The sequence below is a fragment of the Pleurodeles waltl genome, chromosome 6, assembly GCF_031143425.1.
Source record: "Pleurodeles waltl isolate 20211129_DDA chromosome 6, aPleWal1.hap1.20221129, whole genome shotgun sequence".
NCBI lineage: Eukaryota > Metazoa > Chordata > Amphibia > Caudata > Salamandridae > Pleurodeles > Pleurodeles waltl.
Window position 1 is genome coordinate 1,183,935,751 of NC_090445.1, and position 20,594 is coordinate 1,183,956,344.

General features: G+C 40.3%; 1 protein-coding gene across 2 annotated transcripts in view; it reads right to left on the reverse strand.

Annotated features, from left to right (window-relative positions):
• Nucleotides 1–2,065: 2,065 nt before the first annotated feature.
• Nucleotides 2,066–20,594, reverse strand: part of LOC138300727 (polyunsaturated fatty acid 5-lipoxygenase-like) — a 1,327,404-nt gene continuing 1,308,875 nt past the window's right edge. For both annotated transcript variants that reach the window (XM_069240434.1, XM_069240433.1), the window contains one exon: nucleotides 2,066–3,189. In XM_069240434.1, the coding sequence (XP_069096535.1) occupies nucleotides 3,010–3,189 (180 nt within the window). In that variant the 3' untranslated portion in view covers nucleotides 2,066–3,009. The remainder of the gene's footprint in view (nucleotides 3,190–20,594) is intronic.

Consider the following 20,594-nt stretch of genomic DNA (forward strand, 5'->3'; position numbering starts at 1 on the left):
TTAGATGTTATTTTTGCCATTCTGAAGTGCATTACTGTTTCAAGTTGAATTAGAGTTTATAAGGCAGCAGACTGAGTTCCACCCATGGTAGCTAATACAGACCAGATGTTGTCATGTTCACAAATATGTCAAAAATACTATGATGTCAAAAAGATTGTGGTACAGAATATAGAGCGCACAACTATCACTTTTTAGGTCTTTGTTTTGTTTTTTTAAAATACATGATAAAGTTTATTAAATATTTAGTTGAGATTTGTTATTTAAGATATGTTAAAATGTGTTATTATTGTAATATTAAGTATGTTTAGATATTTTTATGCTAATTTATTTTGTATAACTTGTTTTTCAGTTTGGGGGCATGGGAAGATTTAAAAAAATATATATTTTAAAATTGATGAGAGCTTTTAAATAAGTTTGAATTTGCTAATTTGGTAATTATGTAAATGGTTTTAGATATTTAATGGATATTTCCAAAGTATGTGTTAATTGTTAATAGGTTAACTAGATAATTGATTTTGTTCATTATTGATTTGCTTGTAGTAACTAGGATATGAAATGTATAATGTCTAAGGTTTATAGTATGATAATTCATCTTATAGTGTTATTATTTTATAAAACAATGTGCATTGGTATTTATTTCTGTTATTGATTTATTTTTTAGCGGATATTGGAATTTTAGAGTAATAGGAAGGGAAATATGTTAAATCTATTTTTGAAGGTATTAATTGCTTTCATTATATAATGTTAAAAATATGTTTTATATGTTTATTGAAATATATTTAATGTTTATTTTATATATGTAATTTATATTGTATTCATTTAGGATAGAGAAAATTAAATCTGAGCTCTCTCAAGTTTAGCACTTTCCCTACTGTTCCTTATGCTGAAGAGGGGGTAGTGGTTCTGACCTCTTCAAAATCCAACACTTACCCTGCTGTTGCTTATGTTGTAGTGCGAATAGTAAATCTGACCCTTCCAAAGTCCAACACTCTACAGTTGCTCAGGTTTGACAGCCAATAGTAAATCTGACCCCTTCAAAGTCCAAAACCTTCCCTGTAGTTGCTTAGGTTAAAGTAGGAATAGTAAATCTGACCCCTCCAGAGTCCAACACTTTTTCAACTATTGGTAGGGCTAGAGTAGAAGTAATTAATTTGACCCCTCCAAGGCTCATTTTTGTTATCTGATTTTTTAAAAAAATGTTTCAATATAAATGTTGTATTTTAATTTTAAAAGTTAGTTTGTTGTCAATTACTGTTTCAATTAATTTTTATGTTAATGATATTGCATAATGATTTTTAATTATGGAGTATCTAGCATTTGTAGGTATAATTAATGATATTTTTTATTTTTATTTGTGTTTAAATATTTTCCCAATATATATTTTTATGATTACTTTAAACAGTTTGTAAGTTATACATTTTTATACATTTTTATATTACAAGCATAGGTTTTATAATGTGATCATATTTTTAAAGTTAACATGTTTATAGTGTGTAATAGTTAAAATGTACCACATCTATGACAACATCGAGGTCTTCTATATTTTTGTTGTTCATGTGTTAGACTTTACATACAAAGTATGTAAAGTCAATATTTGCGCCTTTGATATTCTTTTTGGCTACATTGTTGTCACCAATATTTTTGTTTTTGATATTTTTGTCATACATCCCTTATACAAGCTAAGGAAGGGGTGAATTTCTTGTTTGGTAATACATTAATGGGAGTATGGCTGTAGGTGTGTTTCTCTGGACTAATTGTTGTGGCCCTCAATTGTAGATCCATGATTTGGTTTGGAGAAGATGTAGTGCCTTAAATGGGCAGGTACTGTCAGGTACTGAGTACATACACTTCTTTGATTTGAAAGTCAGAGTACATACACTTCTCAGCACTGCCACAATACATTTAATGGGAGAGTTCTGGCACTTCTCTGGAGCAAATAGTCACTCTAAATAGCAAGTCTCTGCACTTCTATGTGATGATGTATGTTTTTGCTGCATTTGTAACTGCATCAAATGTGTTTACACACTTGGCTCAATCAGACCCCATAATAGTAGAAGTCAGAAACTTTGATAAATTGCTTGCAGCTGAACATTTATTAACAGTCAATATTGTTTTCTTTTTTAACTTCTTATTGGTTTGCTCACTGGCACTCAACATTGTAAAGTTGTTGATTTCAAAAGTACTCCTATTTGGCCCATTGAATAAATATAACAAAAACGATTTTGACCACTAAACATAAGCAACTGTTTTTCTTCTACTATACTGTATAACACTATAAAACATGGCTCCTTGTAATCTCTCAACCTCTGCATAAAAGTATGTCTCTATTTTCCTTATTACAGTCAAATTCTGACATTTCTAGTTGACTGCAATGAGGGCACTGATGTAGCTGCTCAGCTGTAATAGGCTATTACAAATGAGTTCTTATGTCATAAAGCCTGCTGCAAGAGCAAGCAGCCAAGGGGAAAGACAGGTCACAGAACATAATTACAGCTGCAGTTTGCACAATGAAAAAGAGAACAGTGATCAGCAGGATGGAGTTATTTATGTCAACGTGTCTATTTTTTCCATGATATAGGGTATTACAGGAAGGATATGCTTGTAACTACACATTTTAACATACAGCATTTGTTTAAAATCTGCCTTACATTAAACTGATTCTAATATCGTTTTGCAACAAATTGAGAACTGCTTTTTGGTGTATTTAATTTGACACTACAAATTTCACTTTTATTGTTCATGTCTGCAACCATGCTCTCTCTTTCATATAAAGGAGAAATGCACCAAGAATTTAAGCAGTTTTTGGGGAGGGTGATGGAGTTGCCACGTATTACAAGATATGTATTATATGGAATAAAATACCCTGTGCCATATGTTAAAAGAATACTACAAATCACCTCGAAGTTCCATGACCTTATAAAGGTACTCAGACTTTGGCCTTGCTCTTCTATATGTTCACTAGTCTCTTTGGTGATTTGGGAATATTGTTTTCCTTATATGCTGACATGGTCAGATTGCAATACTGTTTGGAATTCGGTGAGGGTCAAGGTACTTGTATGGGATGGTCTCTTTCTTATTTCTTTCTTCAATGCTTCTGTTGATGGCCTTAAGATTCTCCTGGAAGACCTTGATTGCGTCTTTCACTGATTCCTCAACAAAATGCTCTTCTGGATACATTCCTAGAAATAACTGGCCAAAGAAAACATAAAAAACTGAGAAAGACATGATTGCAGACAAATATGCTTTTTTAACACAGTTTGACAATATTTTATGTTTTAAATTGCTGTATTCTTGTTTGAGAAAGCACAGTGGGGAGAATACTCATAGGAATCAGATTTACTGGGGCAATACCCTATGAGGTCTGCAATGAAAGTGGTATACATAAAATTTTACCGAATGGTTTTCCATGGTAAAATCATACACATAATACGAATGCAGAAAAATCACATGTAAGATACATTTCTATAAGGTGTTAGCAAATGTGGGAAAATCGCATGAAAAAAATTCAAAAACTTAAACTGGGAGACTCTACGGAAATAACAAAGCATCATGGTTTACTACTAAAGATCTCCCCCATCTCATAGGTGGTGCTAAACCAGATGGTAAATCATTGCAAGTAATCTAAAAGAACATAAAACAACATATTGGACAGCGGAATTTCTTAAACTGAAAACACATCAGTTTACTACATCCATATTACGTTTGTGATTCTGATGTTGGAGGAGTTTCCATAAACATTAGAATCAAAAGTTCCTCCTTCAAACTGCTATGCTGTAGTTCTTTTACTGCACAAAATAGACTAAGGAAACCCTAGTGAAATGTATGTGCAGAAAACCTGCCCCATGGCAGCTAAACTGCGGGAATTGGTGAGGAAGCACCAGTTCCTGGGGTCAGTCCCATGAAGGTAACACCACCTGGTACTCCCGCATCGCAGACATGTTCATCCCCACAGTACTGATACTTTTGTGCAGGATCATTGATGCATCTGCCTTGAGGATCACAACATTGATCACTTGAACAGTAATAGTCCAATCCAGCACACACTTACAGTACTCTGCAACTTTCACATACTTTCACAAGCTGCATCAAACAGCCTACCACCTGCTCAGGATATGTTTACTGTGAGTACAACAGTCCTTTCACACTCTCCCTGGGCAAATGTAGCACCCATACCTAAATTAGATTAAAAATAAATCCCAGTACAGCTGGAAACCTTATTACTACAGTAGTAACATTAGACGAAATGTAAGTACTCAAAATGATATTAACAGTGACCCCCCCCACCATATCAGCCCTCTCTAATCCCACGTGACCCATCCCCTATCAGCCCTCTACCCAATCCCAAACAACCCATCCCACAATTACCCTACCTCTACTTTCCGTTTAAAAAAAACACCTTTTTATACACAGAATGCAGCGTTATCCGTTATAACAGTAAGGACATATTGTCCAATAGCGACACATGCGTTTCAGCATGATTAGAAGACAAACACATAGCATCTAGGTGCTGACATATTTGAATATTAAGCGATATACAGCAATGTGCCTACAATACATTTCTAGCGCACGAGGTCCCTGTGTTATTAATAGGAGTGCAGGGAGTATCAGAAATTAACAATAATGATCTGCTGTGTATACAGTCAGCATATAATTCCAACTGGTCTCCGCAACATGTCATATCCAGTTTCCTATCTTGGGAGCTGTTTTGCTCAGCCATAACCTTGACACCCATTTTTTTGCTAATAACAGGGCCATACCGGTAAACCGTTTACATTTCTCACGATCTTGCCACATCTTCTGTGGCCCCCAGCAGAGCTCTTATTGGATCGGGTTTAAGAGGAACACCGGTCCTAGTTTGCAGTGACGTGAACACTTCGACTCAACATTAGGGCAGGACCAAACCACGAGCAGGAAGTCGGCATTTATCCTGCAACTTCTGCATGTAACATCAGAGTTCGGGGTGAAGTCAGCCATGCGATCTGGTGTGTAACAACAGCGATATAAGAATGTTTTTTAGTAATGAGTCGTTTTTATTGCTTTCATAAGTAAGATGAAGAATATGAGATCGGCAAAGGAAGTCCTCCACACCTCCACGCATATGCCCAAATACCTAGCACTGACACTGGTGAAGCATTTCGGTGCACAATCCACCCCACATCCACATTGTCCATTTCCTATGCAGCTCAATATAAATGACACATCCTTATTTACAAATGGGAAAGTGCACTCATTTTTCATACGTTCTTCTTCCCCTGTATCAGGGTGGTCTATTTTTTAGGGGATCTAATATTTGGGTCATCATTTTGGCCCAATCCACCAAACCTCCGTTAGCTTTTCATCCCTTCCCATTCTCTTAATATGTTGTTCATCTGCCTGAGCCCATTCCAGCAAGTCTTTTTTACACTTCTCGTGATCAGGGGGTATGCCACATACACCATTAGCTACTGCACAGTCAGCAGATTTTAACAAAAAAAGGATATGGTTACTACCTGAAGCGGTTCAAAAGTTACTAAAAATGCAGTAATATGTGTTGGAACGTCCCTTGACTGGTCAGTTTTGTCTTTCTAATTACTATATGTGGGTATTAACCCAGTATTAATGAGGTACAATTGATGGCCAGAAATGTTTAGGAAGTAAAAAAATAATGAAATAATATTATCACAAAATGTGTTGCATTACGCAGCATAATTTGCCCTTTCTCCCCACATAATTTAGTCAAAACTGCTGCATAATTTGGCCCCTTCCTGGCGCACAATTTGGCCCTGGCTATGAACAAGAATCAAAAAGCAGCATGGAACCTGCAAGGCATGGGTTTACAACTTTATTGTTTTACCTTCATCCTTCATTATTCTAAGGTTGTTAAATAGGGTTCCTTTGGATAATAATAAATACATTATAGAAAAAAACAATCCCAACCACTATGTTATGTTTTATATCCTGTGTGTGTATTTCACAAAGCTAAGTACACTGAACATATATTGCCTGCCAGTATGGATGGCATGTGGCTCTTACATGTAGTCCTCAATGTCTTAAGCAGGGCCACTGGAATTATGCTGCAGGGGAGGGCCAAATTATGAGGCAGGGTTGAACAAATTATGCAACAAGAAAAGCTGAATTATGTGGTCCAATGCGGCACATTTTGTGACAGTATTACTTAATTATTTTGTCATTTTTAACAACTTTAACAATGTCCTGGTATTGGTTGCACCTCATTAGTACTGGTTTAGATATAAAAAACAGAAAGGTGACCAGTGAACTTTCACAAAGGACCTATCGATGCACAGAAGCACACACTGCTGCATTTTTAGTAACTTTTGAACCATTTGAGCTAATCTCTGCACATTATGCAGCAGCTAATAGATTATGTGGCAAATCGAAAAATTATGCAAAAATCACCACAATTGCATAATTCCAGTGGTCATAGTCTTAAGTAACATTTCCTATACACTGGTTTACACACGTACACACCATTGCCTCTGTATAATATGTGTGTGATATAATTCACTCTGCCACCCTACGCTACCCTTCATACTTGGGATGAGTAGTGCTGTAAAAAGGAAATAAATACACATGAGAGTGGGTCTATGTAGGGATGAGGGGCAGGATTGGAGGGTCGTACTGATTTATTCTTCGGAGAAGGAGGTCTGGGTGGAGGGCACATCAAATGTTATCACACCATCTGGCACCAGCATGAAAGCCAGCCCTGTCTGGAATGTAGCTATCATTCCTGCAGCCTGTGCAGTGTCCCAGACCCTGAGGTAAAAGTACTTCAGCTGATTGATGGATTGGCTGGTAGGAAGGCGCTATGAATGGAAGGATTTATTTTTATTGTAATCCGTGTCCCTGTGAAGTTTTTATTTCAACATTTCCAGTAAATGGATATGGAAGAGCACAAGTAGAAAGGCCTACCTATGAAGACCAAAGTGCTCTAATCCCAGAATCTTCTAGTGTCACACTGTAACCTGACATAAAAATGTTTTGTGCTGGAACCTTGGATGCATTTCTCCCTCATTCTTTGAAAAATAACATACAGTGATTTTCTGTTTGTCAATATATGTTGTTTCTGTAGTAGGACCCTAGCCAAAAGGCAGCAGAGCATATGTGTGGTCCAAAACAAGCCTGGACACCTGTGCAAAATCTTGGGGGGATCTATTTACTAACTTTTCAAGCAACAGCAAGTGAAATTGCTGTGCTGCATTGCATGAAAGGGAAGGAGCATAGCAGCACCATATTTTTAAAAAATAAGATACGTTCAAACTGGGACTGAAAGGTCTTACGTGCAAGTTACAAAGTGAACCCTCGACTTATCTCTATGTTCATTTCCTATTCAACCACTTAATCTCTCAGGGTCCCTTTTTTCTCTTGTCTCTCCTACCTTGCCATTCATCTCTGCCTCTCATACTGCCCCACTTGCTTTCTATCAGTTCCTTGTACCCTCCCTTTTATGTGCCCCTTCTATCTTTTGTTCTCTTTTCAACCTTCTCTCAGTCACCCTCAGCATCTTTCTGTATCTGTTTTTTGCTTCTTTCTCTGCCCCATCTTCTGTTTTCTTCTTTTCTTTTTTCAACATCAGCTCCTCCTCTCTGTTTGCAGATCCTCACCTGTTTTCTTCTTCTCTCACTGTTCAAAACTTCTGTCTCTCCCTCTCCGTATAAAGCTGTCTACTCCTTTCTCATCATCATTTCGCTCTCTTGTTCACACTCTCTAGTGTTGCAACTGCCTGTAAACTCTAAGCCTATGTTCAGTAACATAGAGCTACTTCTGGTATTATCATTCATGGTATTGGGGTAGAATTGTGAAAACTGACCCTCATGTTGGCTGCTTGGAGTGTATATGTTTACTAGTTTTTTCATCTTTAACCTGTCCAGCTATGTGTGAATGTTTGCCCAACACTCCAATGTTCAAAACAAACTAAAGAACGTAAAACAACTTTGGCTTGTACTTCTGTGAGCTGTGCATTTTATAATCATGCAACATCCTCCAATTTGTCCATAAAATGACCTTTTGTCCTGAATTTCTGTCCTGAATTTTGACCGTTTGTCTTGAATTTTGAGCATAAAAAGAGATAGACTTGACAGTATCACTTGTTCGATATAATTGGTTAAAAGTAGAAATTCCTTGGGAGGTCTAAGAAAGCTTGGGAAAGTGGCTTTAGTTGCTGAGCAGAGTCAATGGTAGTTCAGCATAGCTTGGGGAATCTCTTCCTTTAGCACTGCATTACCGGAGAGACATGAAACTTTTGCAAGAAATCATTCTCCCAGTTCCTTCACACCCATCGAGCTTAGAATTCCACCAGCAGTCACCTCTAGTGTTCGGGGGGGACTAACAGATTTTGTATAGCAGGTAACGCTGGGGAGTAAGGCGTGTCATAATCATCACATCTTGCCAATTCTCACCATGCCCAGCAAGTCATAAGCCATAACAACAGCGCCAACATCACCTCTCAGGGACAGAGACCTCTGGCATATACTAGCCAATGGTGTGGCAACGCATTTCAATGTGTGTTCTATATGTGCATGCATACGTTGAGGCTTTGATGGCAACCAAAATGTATGTAGTGTGCCTGTGCAACCAAGTAGTATATAAAATGATCCAGTAGCAACAGTACCTCATATTTTATAGATTTGATTAGAACAAAAACCATTGTTTATGCATTGTAACGGTCGTTAAGTCCCCAGATCACATTCATTAATGGCTGACGTAATTGCTTAAAGAAATTTCACTAGAACACGCACAGTAATATTCACAAATATATATGTAATTTCCGCAGTGCTTCAGTTAGTGGGAATCTCTCTGATGCACCAATGCCCATGTGCCATAGAACCTTCTGCATGTATGGCCAATCCAAGGCGAAAAGCACATTTTCAGCATCTAAAAGTACAGGATCACAGCTGGGGATCGACTCAGTGCAATATTGTCATCAAGGTGTTCAGATTTAAAGCAGTAGATCTCTTGGGGATAAAGCCAGGCTGGTCTGGCAACACCAAGAACTTCATCAGTGGTTGCAAGCGCTGAACCAGTATTTTTGATAATATTTTATTATCAGCGTTTAGCAAAGATAATGGCCTATAAGATGCACACTGAGATGTGGGGGCTGAGGGGGTTTCCTTTATGAATAGCAGCATTGTATAAAGATAGTACTCTAAGGACCAATATTTCTCCGGACTCCTTATAGAATTCAATGGGGAGGCCATCCCCTCCAGGTACCTTGCCACTCGCCAAACCTGTGATTGCATTCTGCACATCTTCTAATGTTAATTGTAATATAACAGCTCCTTAGCTTTGGGTTCAAACCAGGGCAGTGCCTCAATATCGAGATATGCAGTAGGCAGTATGATAGCTCTGCGGGTGGGCAGTTCTTGATAATATTGCATAAATGTTTGTAGGACATCATTTGGCACTGAAGAAACTGAATCCCCACTTGTTCGTACACGGGAGACTTGTGAGTTATCTGCTGGATGACTGAGCCACAACTTGCTGTGCAGGGCTATATGCAAGGGTGTGTCTTGATTAGTCCCATGCTGGTTGAACTCGTGTACAGTTTTTGAAAATGCAGACATGGCCAGGTATATTCACACACCAATATATTTTTTACCATGGCCTATCATTTCATAAGCAAAGTCAGTAATATCCCTTATCAACTTTAGATGACCATGTGTACACCAATACTGACATTTCATTTCAGCGTGTAATGTAGCCTCTTCAACATTCTTGGGCTTACTAGCTCCTGACAACATTCCAGAGACCCCTGATGGCCAAGGGAGTTCTCATATATGCCCCTGTCCCTCAATGTGTTATGCAGCATAGGTCAACAACCCCTATAAGTGAAACTCTGTTGTCCCTAGACTAATTAACAATCGTGTCATTATGTTTCTGTGTTGCAGAAATGGTATTTAATTTTAACTCTGCACAGTTTCTACGTGACAAGATGTAGATACTGTTGCTTTATGACAACTTTTTCCGACATGCACACTGGTCCAGATGATACCCAACATTTGTCTGTGTGAAGAGGCTTGACATTGGGTACCACGTGTTACACATTTGTGTCACATCATATACTCTTTATGGCCTTATATTTTGCACCACATTATGTGTGTCAGTATGCCAGTGACAATATGAAAGATGATCACTACTGGTGCTGCAATTATGTCAGTAGGTGCCTCATCCTCTTCTTTAGGGTTTTGATCATTTTCTGTGAATTGTCAATGTTGGAAATGACGATCTTTTGCCTGGTATTCCACCACACATTTTTGCCTACTTTTATTGAACCCACTTTTGTTGGTCATAGTACTATGTACATCTTACCCCTGCTAAAGTGCTCATGCTTTCTTTTTTAAATATGGTGAAATTGGCATATACCTAAATGACATATATTTAATTTACTTATAAGTTAAGTTCCTAATATATGGTACTACATGTCCCTAGGTTCTGCACATTAACTGCTACTAGTAGGCTACAGCACTCATTGCGCCACCTACTAAAGTGGCACAGTAAAACATGTCTCCTGGCTGGCCATTTCAGCCTGTGTGCACAGTTTCAAACTGTCATTTTGACATGGTGAAATAAACCTTTTGCTATGCCTAAACCTTCCCTTTTACGGCAACCTTAAAAAAGGCCTTAAAAGCCCTTAAGGTCGAGTGAATGTAGGACATGTATGTTTAATAATGTACATGTCTTGACAGTGCAAAACCTCTAAAATTGGTTTTCATCATAGCAAGGCTCGCTCTCCCTTAGGTTAACGATGATTACTCTAATACATTTCATAAGTGCTAAATTCAATTTGGGAACAGCTACAAAATATTTCCTGCATTCATTTTAGTAGTAATTTTAAAATCCAACCTTATGGTCAAGTCAGATTTAATATTACTATTTTAGAAATTACATTTTCAAAAAGTTGTCATTTTCCAGCCTAAAACAAAGAGGTTTTTATGCCAGTGTTCAGCTGTCTCCTGACCCCTGATGACTCACTTCTGGTGAGATGTGTATTTGTCCCAGGTAATGGACAAAGGTCTCTGGGTGTGGGGAGAGGGTTTTCTCCCTTGACAGGATAGCCTGTGGTCTCCAACCTGCCCTTTCCTGGCCTTCAAAGGATGCCTTCCATGTCATTGGCAGATTAAGCTCACACCTGAGCTGACTTTCTTTTGTCTGTGTAGCACGGCTGACCCAAAACCCAGTGGAAGGGGTGGTACTGACCAGAACTGGTTTAAGGAGTGGACAAAAGATTACCCACAGGCTGGCAATGAATGCAAATGTGGACCCTACAAACCCTCCTCAGAACACTCTTGGACCTGTGAAGAATCAAAAGAGGGACCTCCCTGCTTTTTGAAGAGCCCGAAGGAAGACTGTACATGCTGCCTTGAATCCAGGACCCCAGAAGTGACTCCAAGGTTCATTTGGCTGACTTCCTCTTTGAGCTACAGGGACACTACAAGCTTACAGAGGCATCTCTCTCTGCGCAGCTGACCGGTTCCAACTGGACCTTCGCTTTATCCTACTGCTGGCCTCTGCTGGAGTCCTAAACCTCATGTGGTGCCACCCAGGTCCTGGACCCTTGGCTGGTGTTAGAGAATATTCCTCCTATCCCCAGTCTGTGACAAGTGGGACTTAGAACCTTTTTGCCAACTTTCTGCCAAGTGAACTGACGGAGACCGGAGCTGATGCTGAACTGCTGGTTGGCTCAAATTGCTGGTTTGTCCACTGAATTAAAAATGTCTATGTCTGATCTTAGAGGACTTCATTGAGACCCATGCCGATCGAAGTCATGGCATTCCTGGGCATGGACTTCTGATTCACTCCCTCAGAGCTGTCTGGTTTTAGTTGATGACCGCATTGGGACTCCGATCATCAGCAGCCTGTTGTTGAGTCCCGCTTGAAATCCAGCTTGCAGCTTGCCCCCGAAGACCTGTTGACAACCACATTTTGAAAGTAAACATGTCCCTGAATCTGAGCAGTGGTTCAGCGCCTTCACTTTTGCCTTTGACCTGGTCTAGCATGACCAGATACCTGCAGTTGTTGCTTTGTGCTTTTTGGTGCTATTAATTCAAACTTTAAAAATTTATATCTCCTGATCTACTCATTGGATTTTTGTCCTTTTGAGGCCATTTAATTTATTAAAATATCTTCTATTTTTCTAAATCTGTACCAGATTATTCTTGTGATGTTTTTTCAATGTATTTCTGTCTGTGTGGTACATATATACTTTACACATTATCTGTAAGTTAAGCCTGACTAATTTGTGCCAAGCTACCACAGAGTTAAGCACAGCTTTATTAAATAATTTCAGTGGTTCACCCAGACACGGACTGTGATTATTATTTGAAGTGTATTGTCACCCCCTTCAATTGATACTCCAATTCCTGATACTCAACATCACATGGGTGAGAGGACAACAGTGACTTTGTTTGTAATGGCCCCCAGAACCTAGCATGCACCTTGGGGTTATTTTTGTCACCTGGTGGGCCATGATTTTGGTCTCCTCGATCACCTCTTCTGCCAGAAGCTCTATCGGCATTTCATAAATATTCAGTTTTTTTTTGCTCTCGGAGGCCATATTATTATGTCTTCCAAGCAATAAGGTGATGGATGTTAGAAAATTATGTCTGCTTGCCAGATTGTCTGCCTCTGTGCAGCTGAGGATAGATTCAGACAGGCGCAGGGAGGGTATTTGGCTTCCTGGTCAGAGTGGAAGGTTATGTGATCCTTTCCTGTCTCAGGAGGCTATGTAAGGCATCTCAAGCGCTTATTAATGAGCTATGTTCTACAAAATCACTACTTTTAATTTGTAATGCATGCTTAGTAATTCCTGCACCCTGTAAAATGTCTTGCAAAGTTACTGCTTGCAAAGTGTAATGCTGATACGCAGGTAGACCTCAGAGACTCAGTTTTACCGAGTGCATTGACTCTGACTCAGTGAAGACCAAACTCATAATCTGGGCGACATGTATGCAAAGACAGAACACTTACAAATACAATAATCAATGTTGCAAATGGAATTCATCAGTTAAAGTTCATGAGTCGCCTTCACTTCCATTTACTTGGTAATCTTGAATTTCCCTGTTGGACAGGGAATCGATCTATTGTTCAGAAGTCTTCCTTTACCTCCAAAATGGTATTCTTGTCTACATATTTTCAAATTGTGCATACTTTTCTTCATTTAAGTTGCTATCTTTTTAGATCTTAGGTTAGACAAGACCCTTTGTTTTACTAAAATTATATGTAATGTATGGATATTAAAAAGGGCTTTCAGCCAGCACTCTTCACCAACCTGCCTGTTAAATTGACATTCACATTTTCTTCCATTTACTACAGCACACAGCATGGGACAGTGGGTCAGCCCACTTCTGCTCAGTTTTACTGTGAGTGACGTATTCTGCCCTTTTACCAGGAGCATTTCCGCACAGTAAACAATTCCTTTCAGTTCCAGTGATACTATGGAAATGTATGCTTTAGAGACCCAAAAATATTTTTGCATTTTGCCAAAGTTTATTTTAGATTGATGAAGTCCCGACAGATTTTCCCGCTGTGAACTTTTACAAAAACCATGACAAAACAAAGCAAAAAGATGGCAGCCAACGTCGGACCTATTGACTTCGCCAGTGCTTGTTGTAAATGTTTCTTAGAGAATGCTGTTTCTCTGTTGGTGTGACAATATGAATACATCTAGATATTTCAAAGAGACTACACACCAAAGGTCAGACTTTTTAATGTTAAATGATCTGTTTTCAAATGTGATTAGAAGATTCTACAACTGCACAAATAGTACATAGCATATAACACAAGCTCCTGCCTTCATCTCTGTTACCTTTAATGACAGCACTGAAAAGACATTTTATGAAAACTTTGGAGATTTTAGAAAAGCAGCAAAGCGCATGCATCAGCAATACTACTTTTTCCTGTTCTCTTTACATTTATCTCAGATCTACTTTCAGATCATGTCGTCTTTCCATTTGACTTTATCTACTGACCGCTTCCAGAAATATGCTGAGGGACGATTTTCCGTCTAGTTTGTACAGCACAAAGCTTTCTTTTCACAGAAAAAGTCACAAAATACCTTCTTCAGCCAGTTCGTGCCTACCCGAATGTCTTGGGAGGGACATTCTTACAGGACTATCAAATTCTAGCACCTATTGGGGGTTTCACGCGGCAATGGAGATTATCCTGCTCTCTATTTAGGACTGATAAAAATATAAGCCATCCTTTCTAATAACATATTTTTTATAGGTACTCCTTTCCTAATATCACTACTTATATTTACGAAATCTTGCAGCAGTCGTAGATGGTGGACTTTTAAAATTGAGGTGAGACTTAAAGCTAAATGGTGCATTTTATAGCACGATTTCTAAATAAACTACAAATTCACTTGGTGGCATCATGGCTAAATAAAGTTGGCTAAAGGGCAAAGGGTCCGATTCATGAATGTACTTGTGTGTAGTACAGTTACCAGTGCGGAGTCTCCGTGGTGGAGTCCTCACATGCAGGGTGGAATCTGTGGAAAGCGCACTGCAGAGAGTGCGCCAAGGGTAGATTCCGTCCAGACGGCGGAGATTCTGCCACCAGTTCGGAGACTTCGCCACTCGTAATTTTCCTACACATAAGAACCTTCGTGAATAGGGCCCTATATGTATAACAGACTGTTAAATCAGGATTTGCGCAGGTGCTAATTGATTTTAAAACGTGTCTCACATATTCCTTCACTTCATTTTCCATCCAACCCCTTTCAAGTAGATACAGAGGCACAGATTTATGAAATTGTGGCACAGGCAGCCAAAAGGAAAGGGCCGGAATGCACTGTATGTGATACACCACATTTCTGTCCCTTCCAACTGCACTGGTGCTGTTTTGACTGCCTAGCCCCAATGTGGCATGGTGAGCAAAAGAACAATGGATTAAACCCAGATCTGTGACTGGGGGTGAGTGTTTGCATTGTTCAGCACTCTGTCCATCATCCTTTTGTGTTGCTAAAGTAGCCCCAACGCATGCAGCCTTGTCTCTGTTGTCAGCAGTATTGCTTTTGAGCAGGAAGGGGTACGTTCCCGCACTAAAACAAATCTGAGAGACTTTTTCCTGTTTCTATGTGTGCTGCACAATGCAGCACACAAAGAAAGAGTAAAAAAACGAGTAGAAATAAAGATATGTCTCCTTGTTGCGCCTCTCCTGGGGAGGCGTACGGTCTTGGGGAATCCCGAGGTTTACAGGCTCTCATAAATCTGGAGATACATAATTTCCATGGGGGCTGCGTGGGAAAATCCACTACAATTCCCATGGAAAGCCTTCCTGACACAGAGTAAGGCAACGCAGCGACTTGCGCTGCCTTGCCTTACTCCATACCCAGGAGGCCATTCAAAGCCACGCAAAGTGGCTTTGCGTGGCCTCATAGATGTGGCTGAGTCTTGTGCCGCTGCTGCATGCAAAGGTGGAGCAAGCCTCTCATAAATATGTCCCAGAAGTTGTATATTATAACTAAAACTCACGGCCTGTTGAGAAAGGTGGCCGCACACAAGTGAGTGCACACAGCCAGAGGTGTGCGCTAGCTCAATGTGGCTTGTTGTCGGTGAGTGGTTTATGCACACTATTGCTCTTGTACACAGTGACTGATGATAACAGCTTGATACTTGTGTCTCCAGTTTCCAGCAGGACTGGAGGGATGGGTGGATGGTGGGAAGTTTTTTTGGGAGGAGGGTGCATTTTGGTACCATTTGGTACCATTTTAGTCCTGCCATTAAGAATTTATCCTCGATTCCTCCCAACATTACCCAGAAATGTGGATGCTATTTGTATTGCACGACGAGTAGGTAAACAGCTAAACTCTGCAACTTTGCTCAACATTTTGTGAATAGCACTTCTTTGGTGAAGGACATTGTATTTGCCGGCGCTCTGCCTGCCACTCACATCATTATCCTTTGGTACTGATTTAATACCGTTCAATTTTAAATTTCTTACCTTTGCCTTATAAGTACTGTTGCTACCCTATAGTCATGGCAATTACTATCCTGTTTTTTCTTTTCCAGGATATATTGAATGTCTTAGAAACTAAATTATAAACCCTCAACACTGGTAGATATCTCTTTAAACCCTGAGGTTCTCTCTGCAGTTCTTACCTAAGGCACTTTTACCTGAGGGTAAAGAAAGAATTCAACAATGATCCTAAAATCAACCACCGAGCATTTACTTCATCCCAAAAATTATTCAAACACATCAGAAGTACCATCATGGACATCATTTAGGGGTTGCCAGGGTCACTGGTGCAACCCCTCATTTGCCCCTTGCAGTCCATTGGCACTGCATTTCCAATACCAGGCCTCAGAGGTCGGAAAATCAGTGCCAAGAACAGCAGAGGTAAGTAAAAAAATGCATTTAAAGTTGTGTGCATGTTTCTGCATGTGAGTGTGTAAGAGAGAGTGCATGTGTGTTTGAATTATGTGTGACTGACAGTCAGTAAAAAATAGTGAGAGAGAATTAGTGTCAGTAAGTTAGTATGAGCTAGTCAGCTTACATGAATGAGGAAGAGTGATCGTACATATGTGAAAGGAGGGTATAAGGGAGTAAGCGAGAATGAATCAGTTAGAATGAGTATGTGGTTGTGTTAGATAATATGAGTGAAGGTGAGTGTGAGTAAGAATGAGTGCTATTGAGTGACAATTTGTGTGACTGTGAGCAAGAACAATTGAGAAAAAGTGAGTTTGAGGAAATGTTTGAGAATGAGTTAGTGAGTGTGAGTGAGGACAAACAAGTGTGACTGCGAATGAAGGGTGAGAATAGGTGTGAGTGCAAGTTAATGTGGCTAAGGAAGTTTGAGTGAGAGCAAGAGTGACTGTGACTCAGTGTGAGTGATTGCGTGAGAATAAGTGAGTGAGAAAGAAAGAGCAAGAGTTTACTTGAGTTGAGGAGAGATAATATGAGTGACAGTGACAGCAAAAGAGTAATATTGAGTGAGAATGAATGTGAGTGGGTAAATGACTGTGAGTGTGAATGAGAATGTTACATTGTACTTGTGAGTGTGCTTTTGGCCCTGGCATACCAAAGGCAATTTTTGTCTTGCAGATGCGCTAGCGCAATGGATGTAATTCTTGGAATAAGGGTGGACAAGTGTGGGATATGCTACCCTGACCTACTAACAGTAACTTTTGACATAAAGGTCATGGTATATGGACGACATTAATTGCAAAATTCTCATAACTGTATGATGATATTTTTGGTATAAGGGTTGCATGGAAAAATCACAATATAGGTCATTGTTTACAGATATGGGCACCCTCAGCACATTTTGGAAAAAAATGGGGTTAACTCGTAGAGAGCATCAGGTTTCATATGCTTGGAGCTTTATGGGCTTGAAATTTTACTCAGAGCCTATGACTCTTTTAGAAAATGTATGTGAAAATTCTGCTCTAAAATGCACCATTTGATCCAGTTTTTCAAAATGCCCTTAGAGGGAGGACCATAAAAATTGTAGGCAGCCATATAAGGTAAAAATGGAACAACAAATGGAGCTGAGGTTATTTAATGAGTAGGCTGTATGGGAAATCAGTGGAACGTACATTTGCTCCCTCTCTACATCCTTTAAATGGGTGTAGGACTTCAGCATCTCCAGGTGAAGCGATAATCATCAGCATTCCAAAATACATGCCCTATTATCTGGATACAGGCAGTTCTGGAGAAGAAGGTGTCTAGAAGAGAATGAGAGGTTTTCCAGGTCTACCTTCAAAGGACACAACCCCAGTTATTGAAACATCAACCTTTTTCCATACTCCGGCTAGCAAGCACCTTTCATTTCCACTGACTTCTGATAAAAGGATATCCATGGTCTGGTTCACTCACTGTAGAAGATGGAAGAAAGGAAAGGGATTCTGGAGACCCCCGATTCCATCGCCTCCCTGAAGTCAATTTCAGTAATGGGAGATTTTGAAAAAAACCTGCGTATGTTACATGTTTGACTGCTCAATGGTAAGAAGTGGGGATCCAGGATTAATAAGAGAGAAATCTCTTTTTGCAAGTGCCCAAATGATAGTCTTCAACCTTACTTTTTCACAAATGTCACAATATCTGGAGGTATCCCAGGTCCAGGGTTAAAGACATGAAGATACAATCACTGGTTGACACCAGTAACAACATTTTAATCACTAATGTACCCAGAAGGGAGGGTCAGGTAGCACAATGGCTCCCTAGAATGAAAATGCTTTGACTGGTTTCAAGTGAAGGTAGGTCATACTTAAATACGGGCCAGGACCTCAGATCTGGAAGTATGGTCAATATCCGTGAGTGGGGAAAGGCCAATGACTGCATCATATCAGGATGTTGAAACAGCAATCGGCTATACTTTTTAAAAAGATGAGGTTGAGAAAGTGGATTATTAGTTGAAGTGATTGATAGTCCTCTTCAAGTATTACTGGCACTATTCCTGACTAGGTCCAGTTAGTGTTCAGCACAGAGCAGACAGTTTTAGCTGAGGTGTAATGTATTTATCAGTATCAAAACAGTCAAAAAGTAGAAAGCATAACACAATAGAAATCCCACTCCAATTTATAAAAGTAGAAAACATTTTATTTAGAAAATCGAAAATCCCACTCCAATGTATACAAATAGAGAATATTTTGTTAAGGAAATATATACCTCAAAATTACAAAATTTGGGCACTGGAGATATGATTTCTCAAAGTTTTAGATGTTTCTTTGTTCATTAAAAGTCCTTCTATTTTCAGTGTTGGCAATGTAGTAAAACAACAATCCTATAGATATGGCCACCTAGACGTGAGGAGGGGTTATTGGCCTGAAGAAGGTAGCTGTACCCCTTGTTACCTCAGTGGAGTGTTTGCTGGGAATGTTGTTGAATCCTCTCCTTGGTCTGAGGTGGAGAAAAGGGCTGGTGCAGAGAGAGGAGGATAGAGAGAGATAGAGAGAGAGAGACAGAGAGTGAGTGTGCGTGTGTCCACCAGGGCCAGACAGCACATCAGGGTAGTCAGGGAATCCTGGAGCTCGACTCCCACGTTCCAAGGCATGAAGAAATCTGTCCGCCTGAGCAACCTGCCATAGCTTCCTGAGCTGCAAGGGGCAAGATGACCCCCCAGGGAGGAGTTTTGGCAAGGGCAGAACCTGCCCTACTTAAGAGGGCCTTCAAAATCAGGATGAAGTCCAAGAACAGCGGGATTTCGTTGGGCACTGTAGGATCTACTGGGAGGGCAATGCCCTGTATAGCTGGGCAAGGGACCAAAAGCCTAGAGCAGTCAGGAGATTGGTGGTTCCCCAACAGCAAGGGACCCAAAGCCTAGAGCAGTCAGGAGATTGGTGGTACCCCAACAACACAAGGCCTATATTTTGAATGTGCCCCATGATATGCCTTGGCTGGCCCTCTGGGACAGGTTGGTCTGCCATTTTTACCAGCTCCAGATGTCAGTGAAGGTGGTGTTTTGTTGCTCCTGCACCACTTGTCAAGTAAGTGGCAAAACAGGAGGGAAAGCAAAGGATCCCTTATATTCACTGCCTGTTGTTGAGACATGGGCACAAACACCATGTTTGTGTACTTAAAATCCATGTGTGATAAGGCTGGGATGTCTTATTAGTTGCTTTCTCCATATAACCCCCAGACCATTTATTTCAAAGACCCTGAAAGGCATAATCATGGTTTTGGTGGACAAGCTCAGGAGGAAGTGGTATGTCCTACTGCCATGCCTTCTGTTTGCCTACAAGGACGTACCACTGAAGGGGTTGGGCTTTAGTACCTTTTATGCTTCTGTATGAGCACCCTCATGAGGTCCCTTAAGCCTGGTCAGAGAGGAGTAATGCTCTCACCTACACTGATAGAACAATAGCAGAAGGACTGTCACCAGTTGTTGGGTTGCCGACTTGTTTTCATATAAACATGGCTGCACCCAGCAGTGTGTCCATGATGTTGACACTGGTGACAGTTTAGCTATCAAAAGCAAGCTCTACAGGTTGTCAGACAAGGTAAAGTCCAGCATCAAAGCTGAGGTTGCGTAGATGTAGGAGCTCAGGGTTGATTCAGCCTTGCGGCAGTATCTGGGTTACCCCAGTAGTGCTGGTGCCCAAGCCCAACCACAAAGGTGGGAAGCCAGAGATCTGGTTCTGTGTGGACTGCAGGGGACTCAATGGAGTCACCAAGACTGACACACAATCCTGAGAGGTGATGAGTTCATAGACAGATTAGAGGCTCACAGGTACCTGAGCCCATCTGATCTCACTTCGGGGTACTGGCAAATTGCCCTAACTGAAGGATCCAAGGAAAGGTTTTCACTCTTCAGCCCAGAGGGCCAATCCTAGTTTAGAGTGATGCCCTTTGGCCAAAAGAGTGCCCCTGCCACTTTCCAGAGGCTGGTGAACCAGGCACTTTTTGGGCTGGAGGCCTTCAGGGCAGCATATCTAAATGATATAGCTGTCTTTGCCTTCACATAGCAAGATCAAATGACAAAGCTCGGGGAAGTGCTTCAGGCCTTGCACTAGGCAGCCCTGACTCTCAAGGCAAGCAAATGTCGGATAGAGCAGGGATCTGTCATATACTTGGGCCACTTGTAGGTGGGGGCATGTACAGGTTTGCCAGGCCAAGGTCCAAACTATCATGGCTTGGTAGCCTTTCAAAACCCAAAT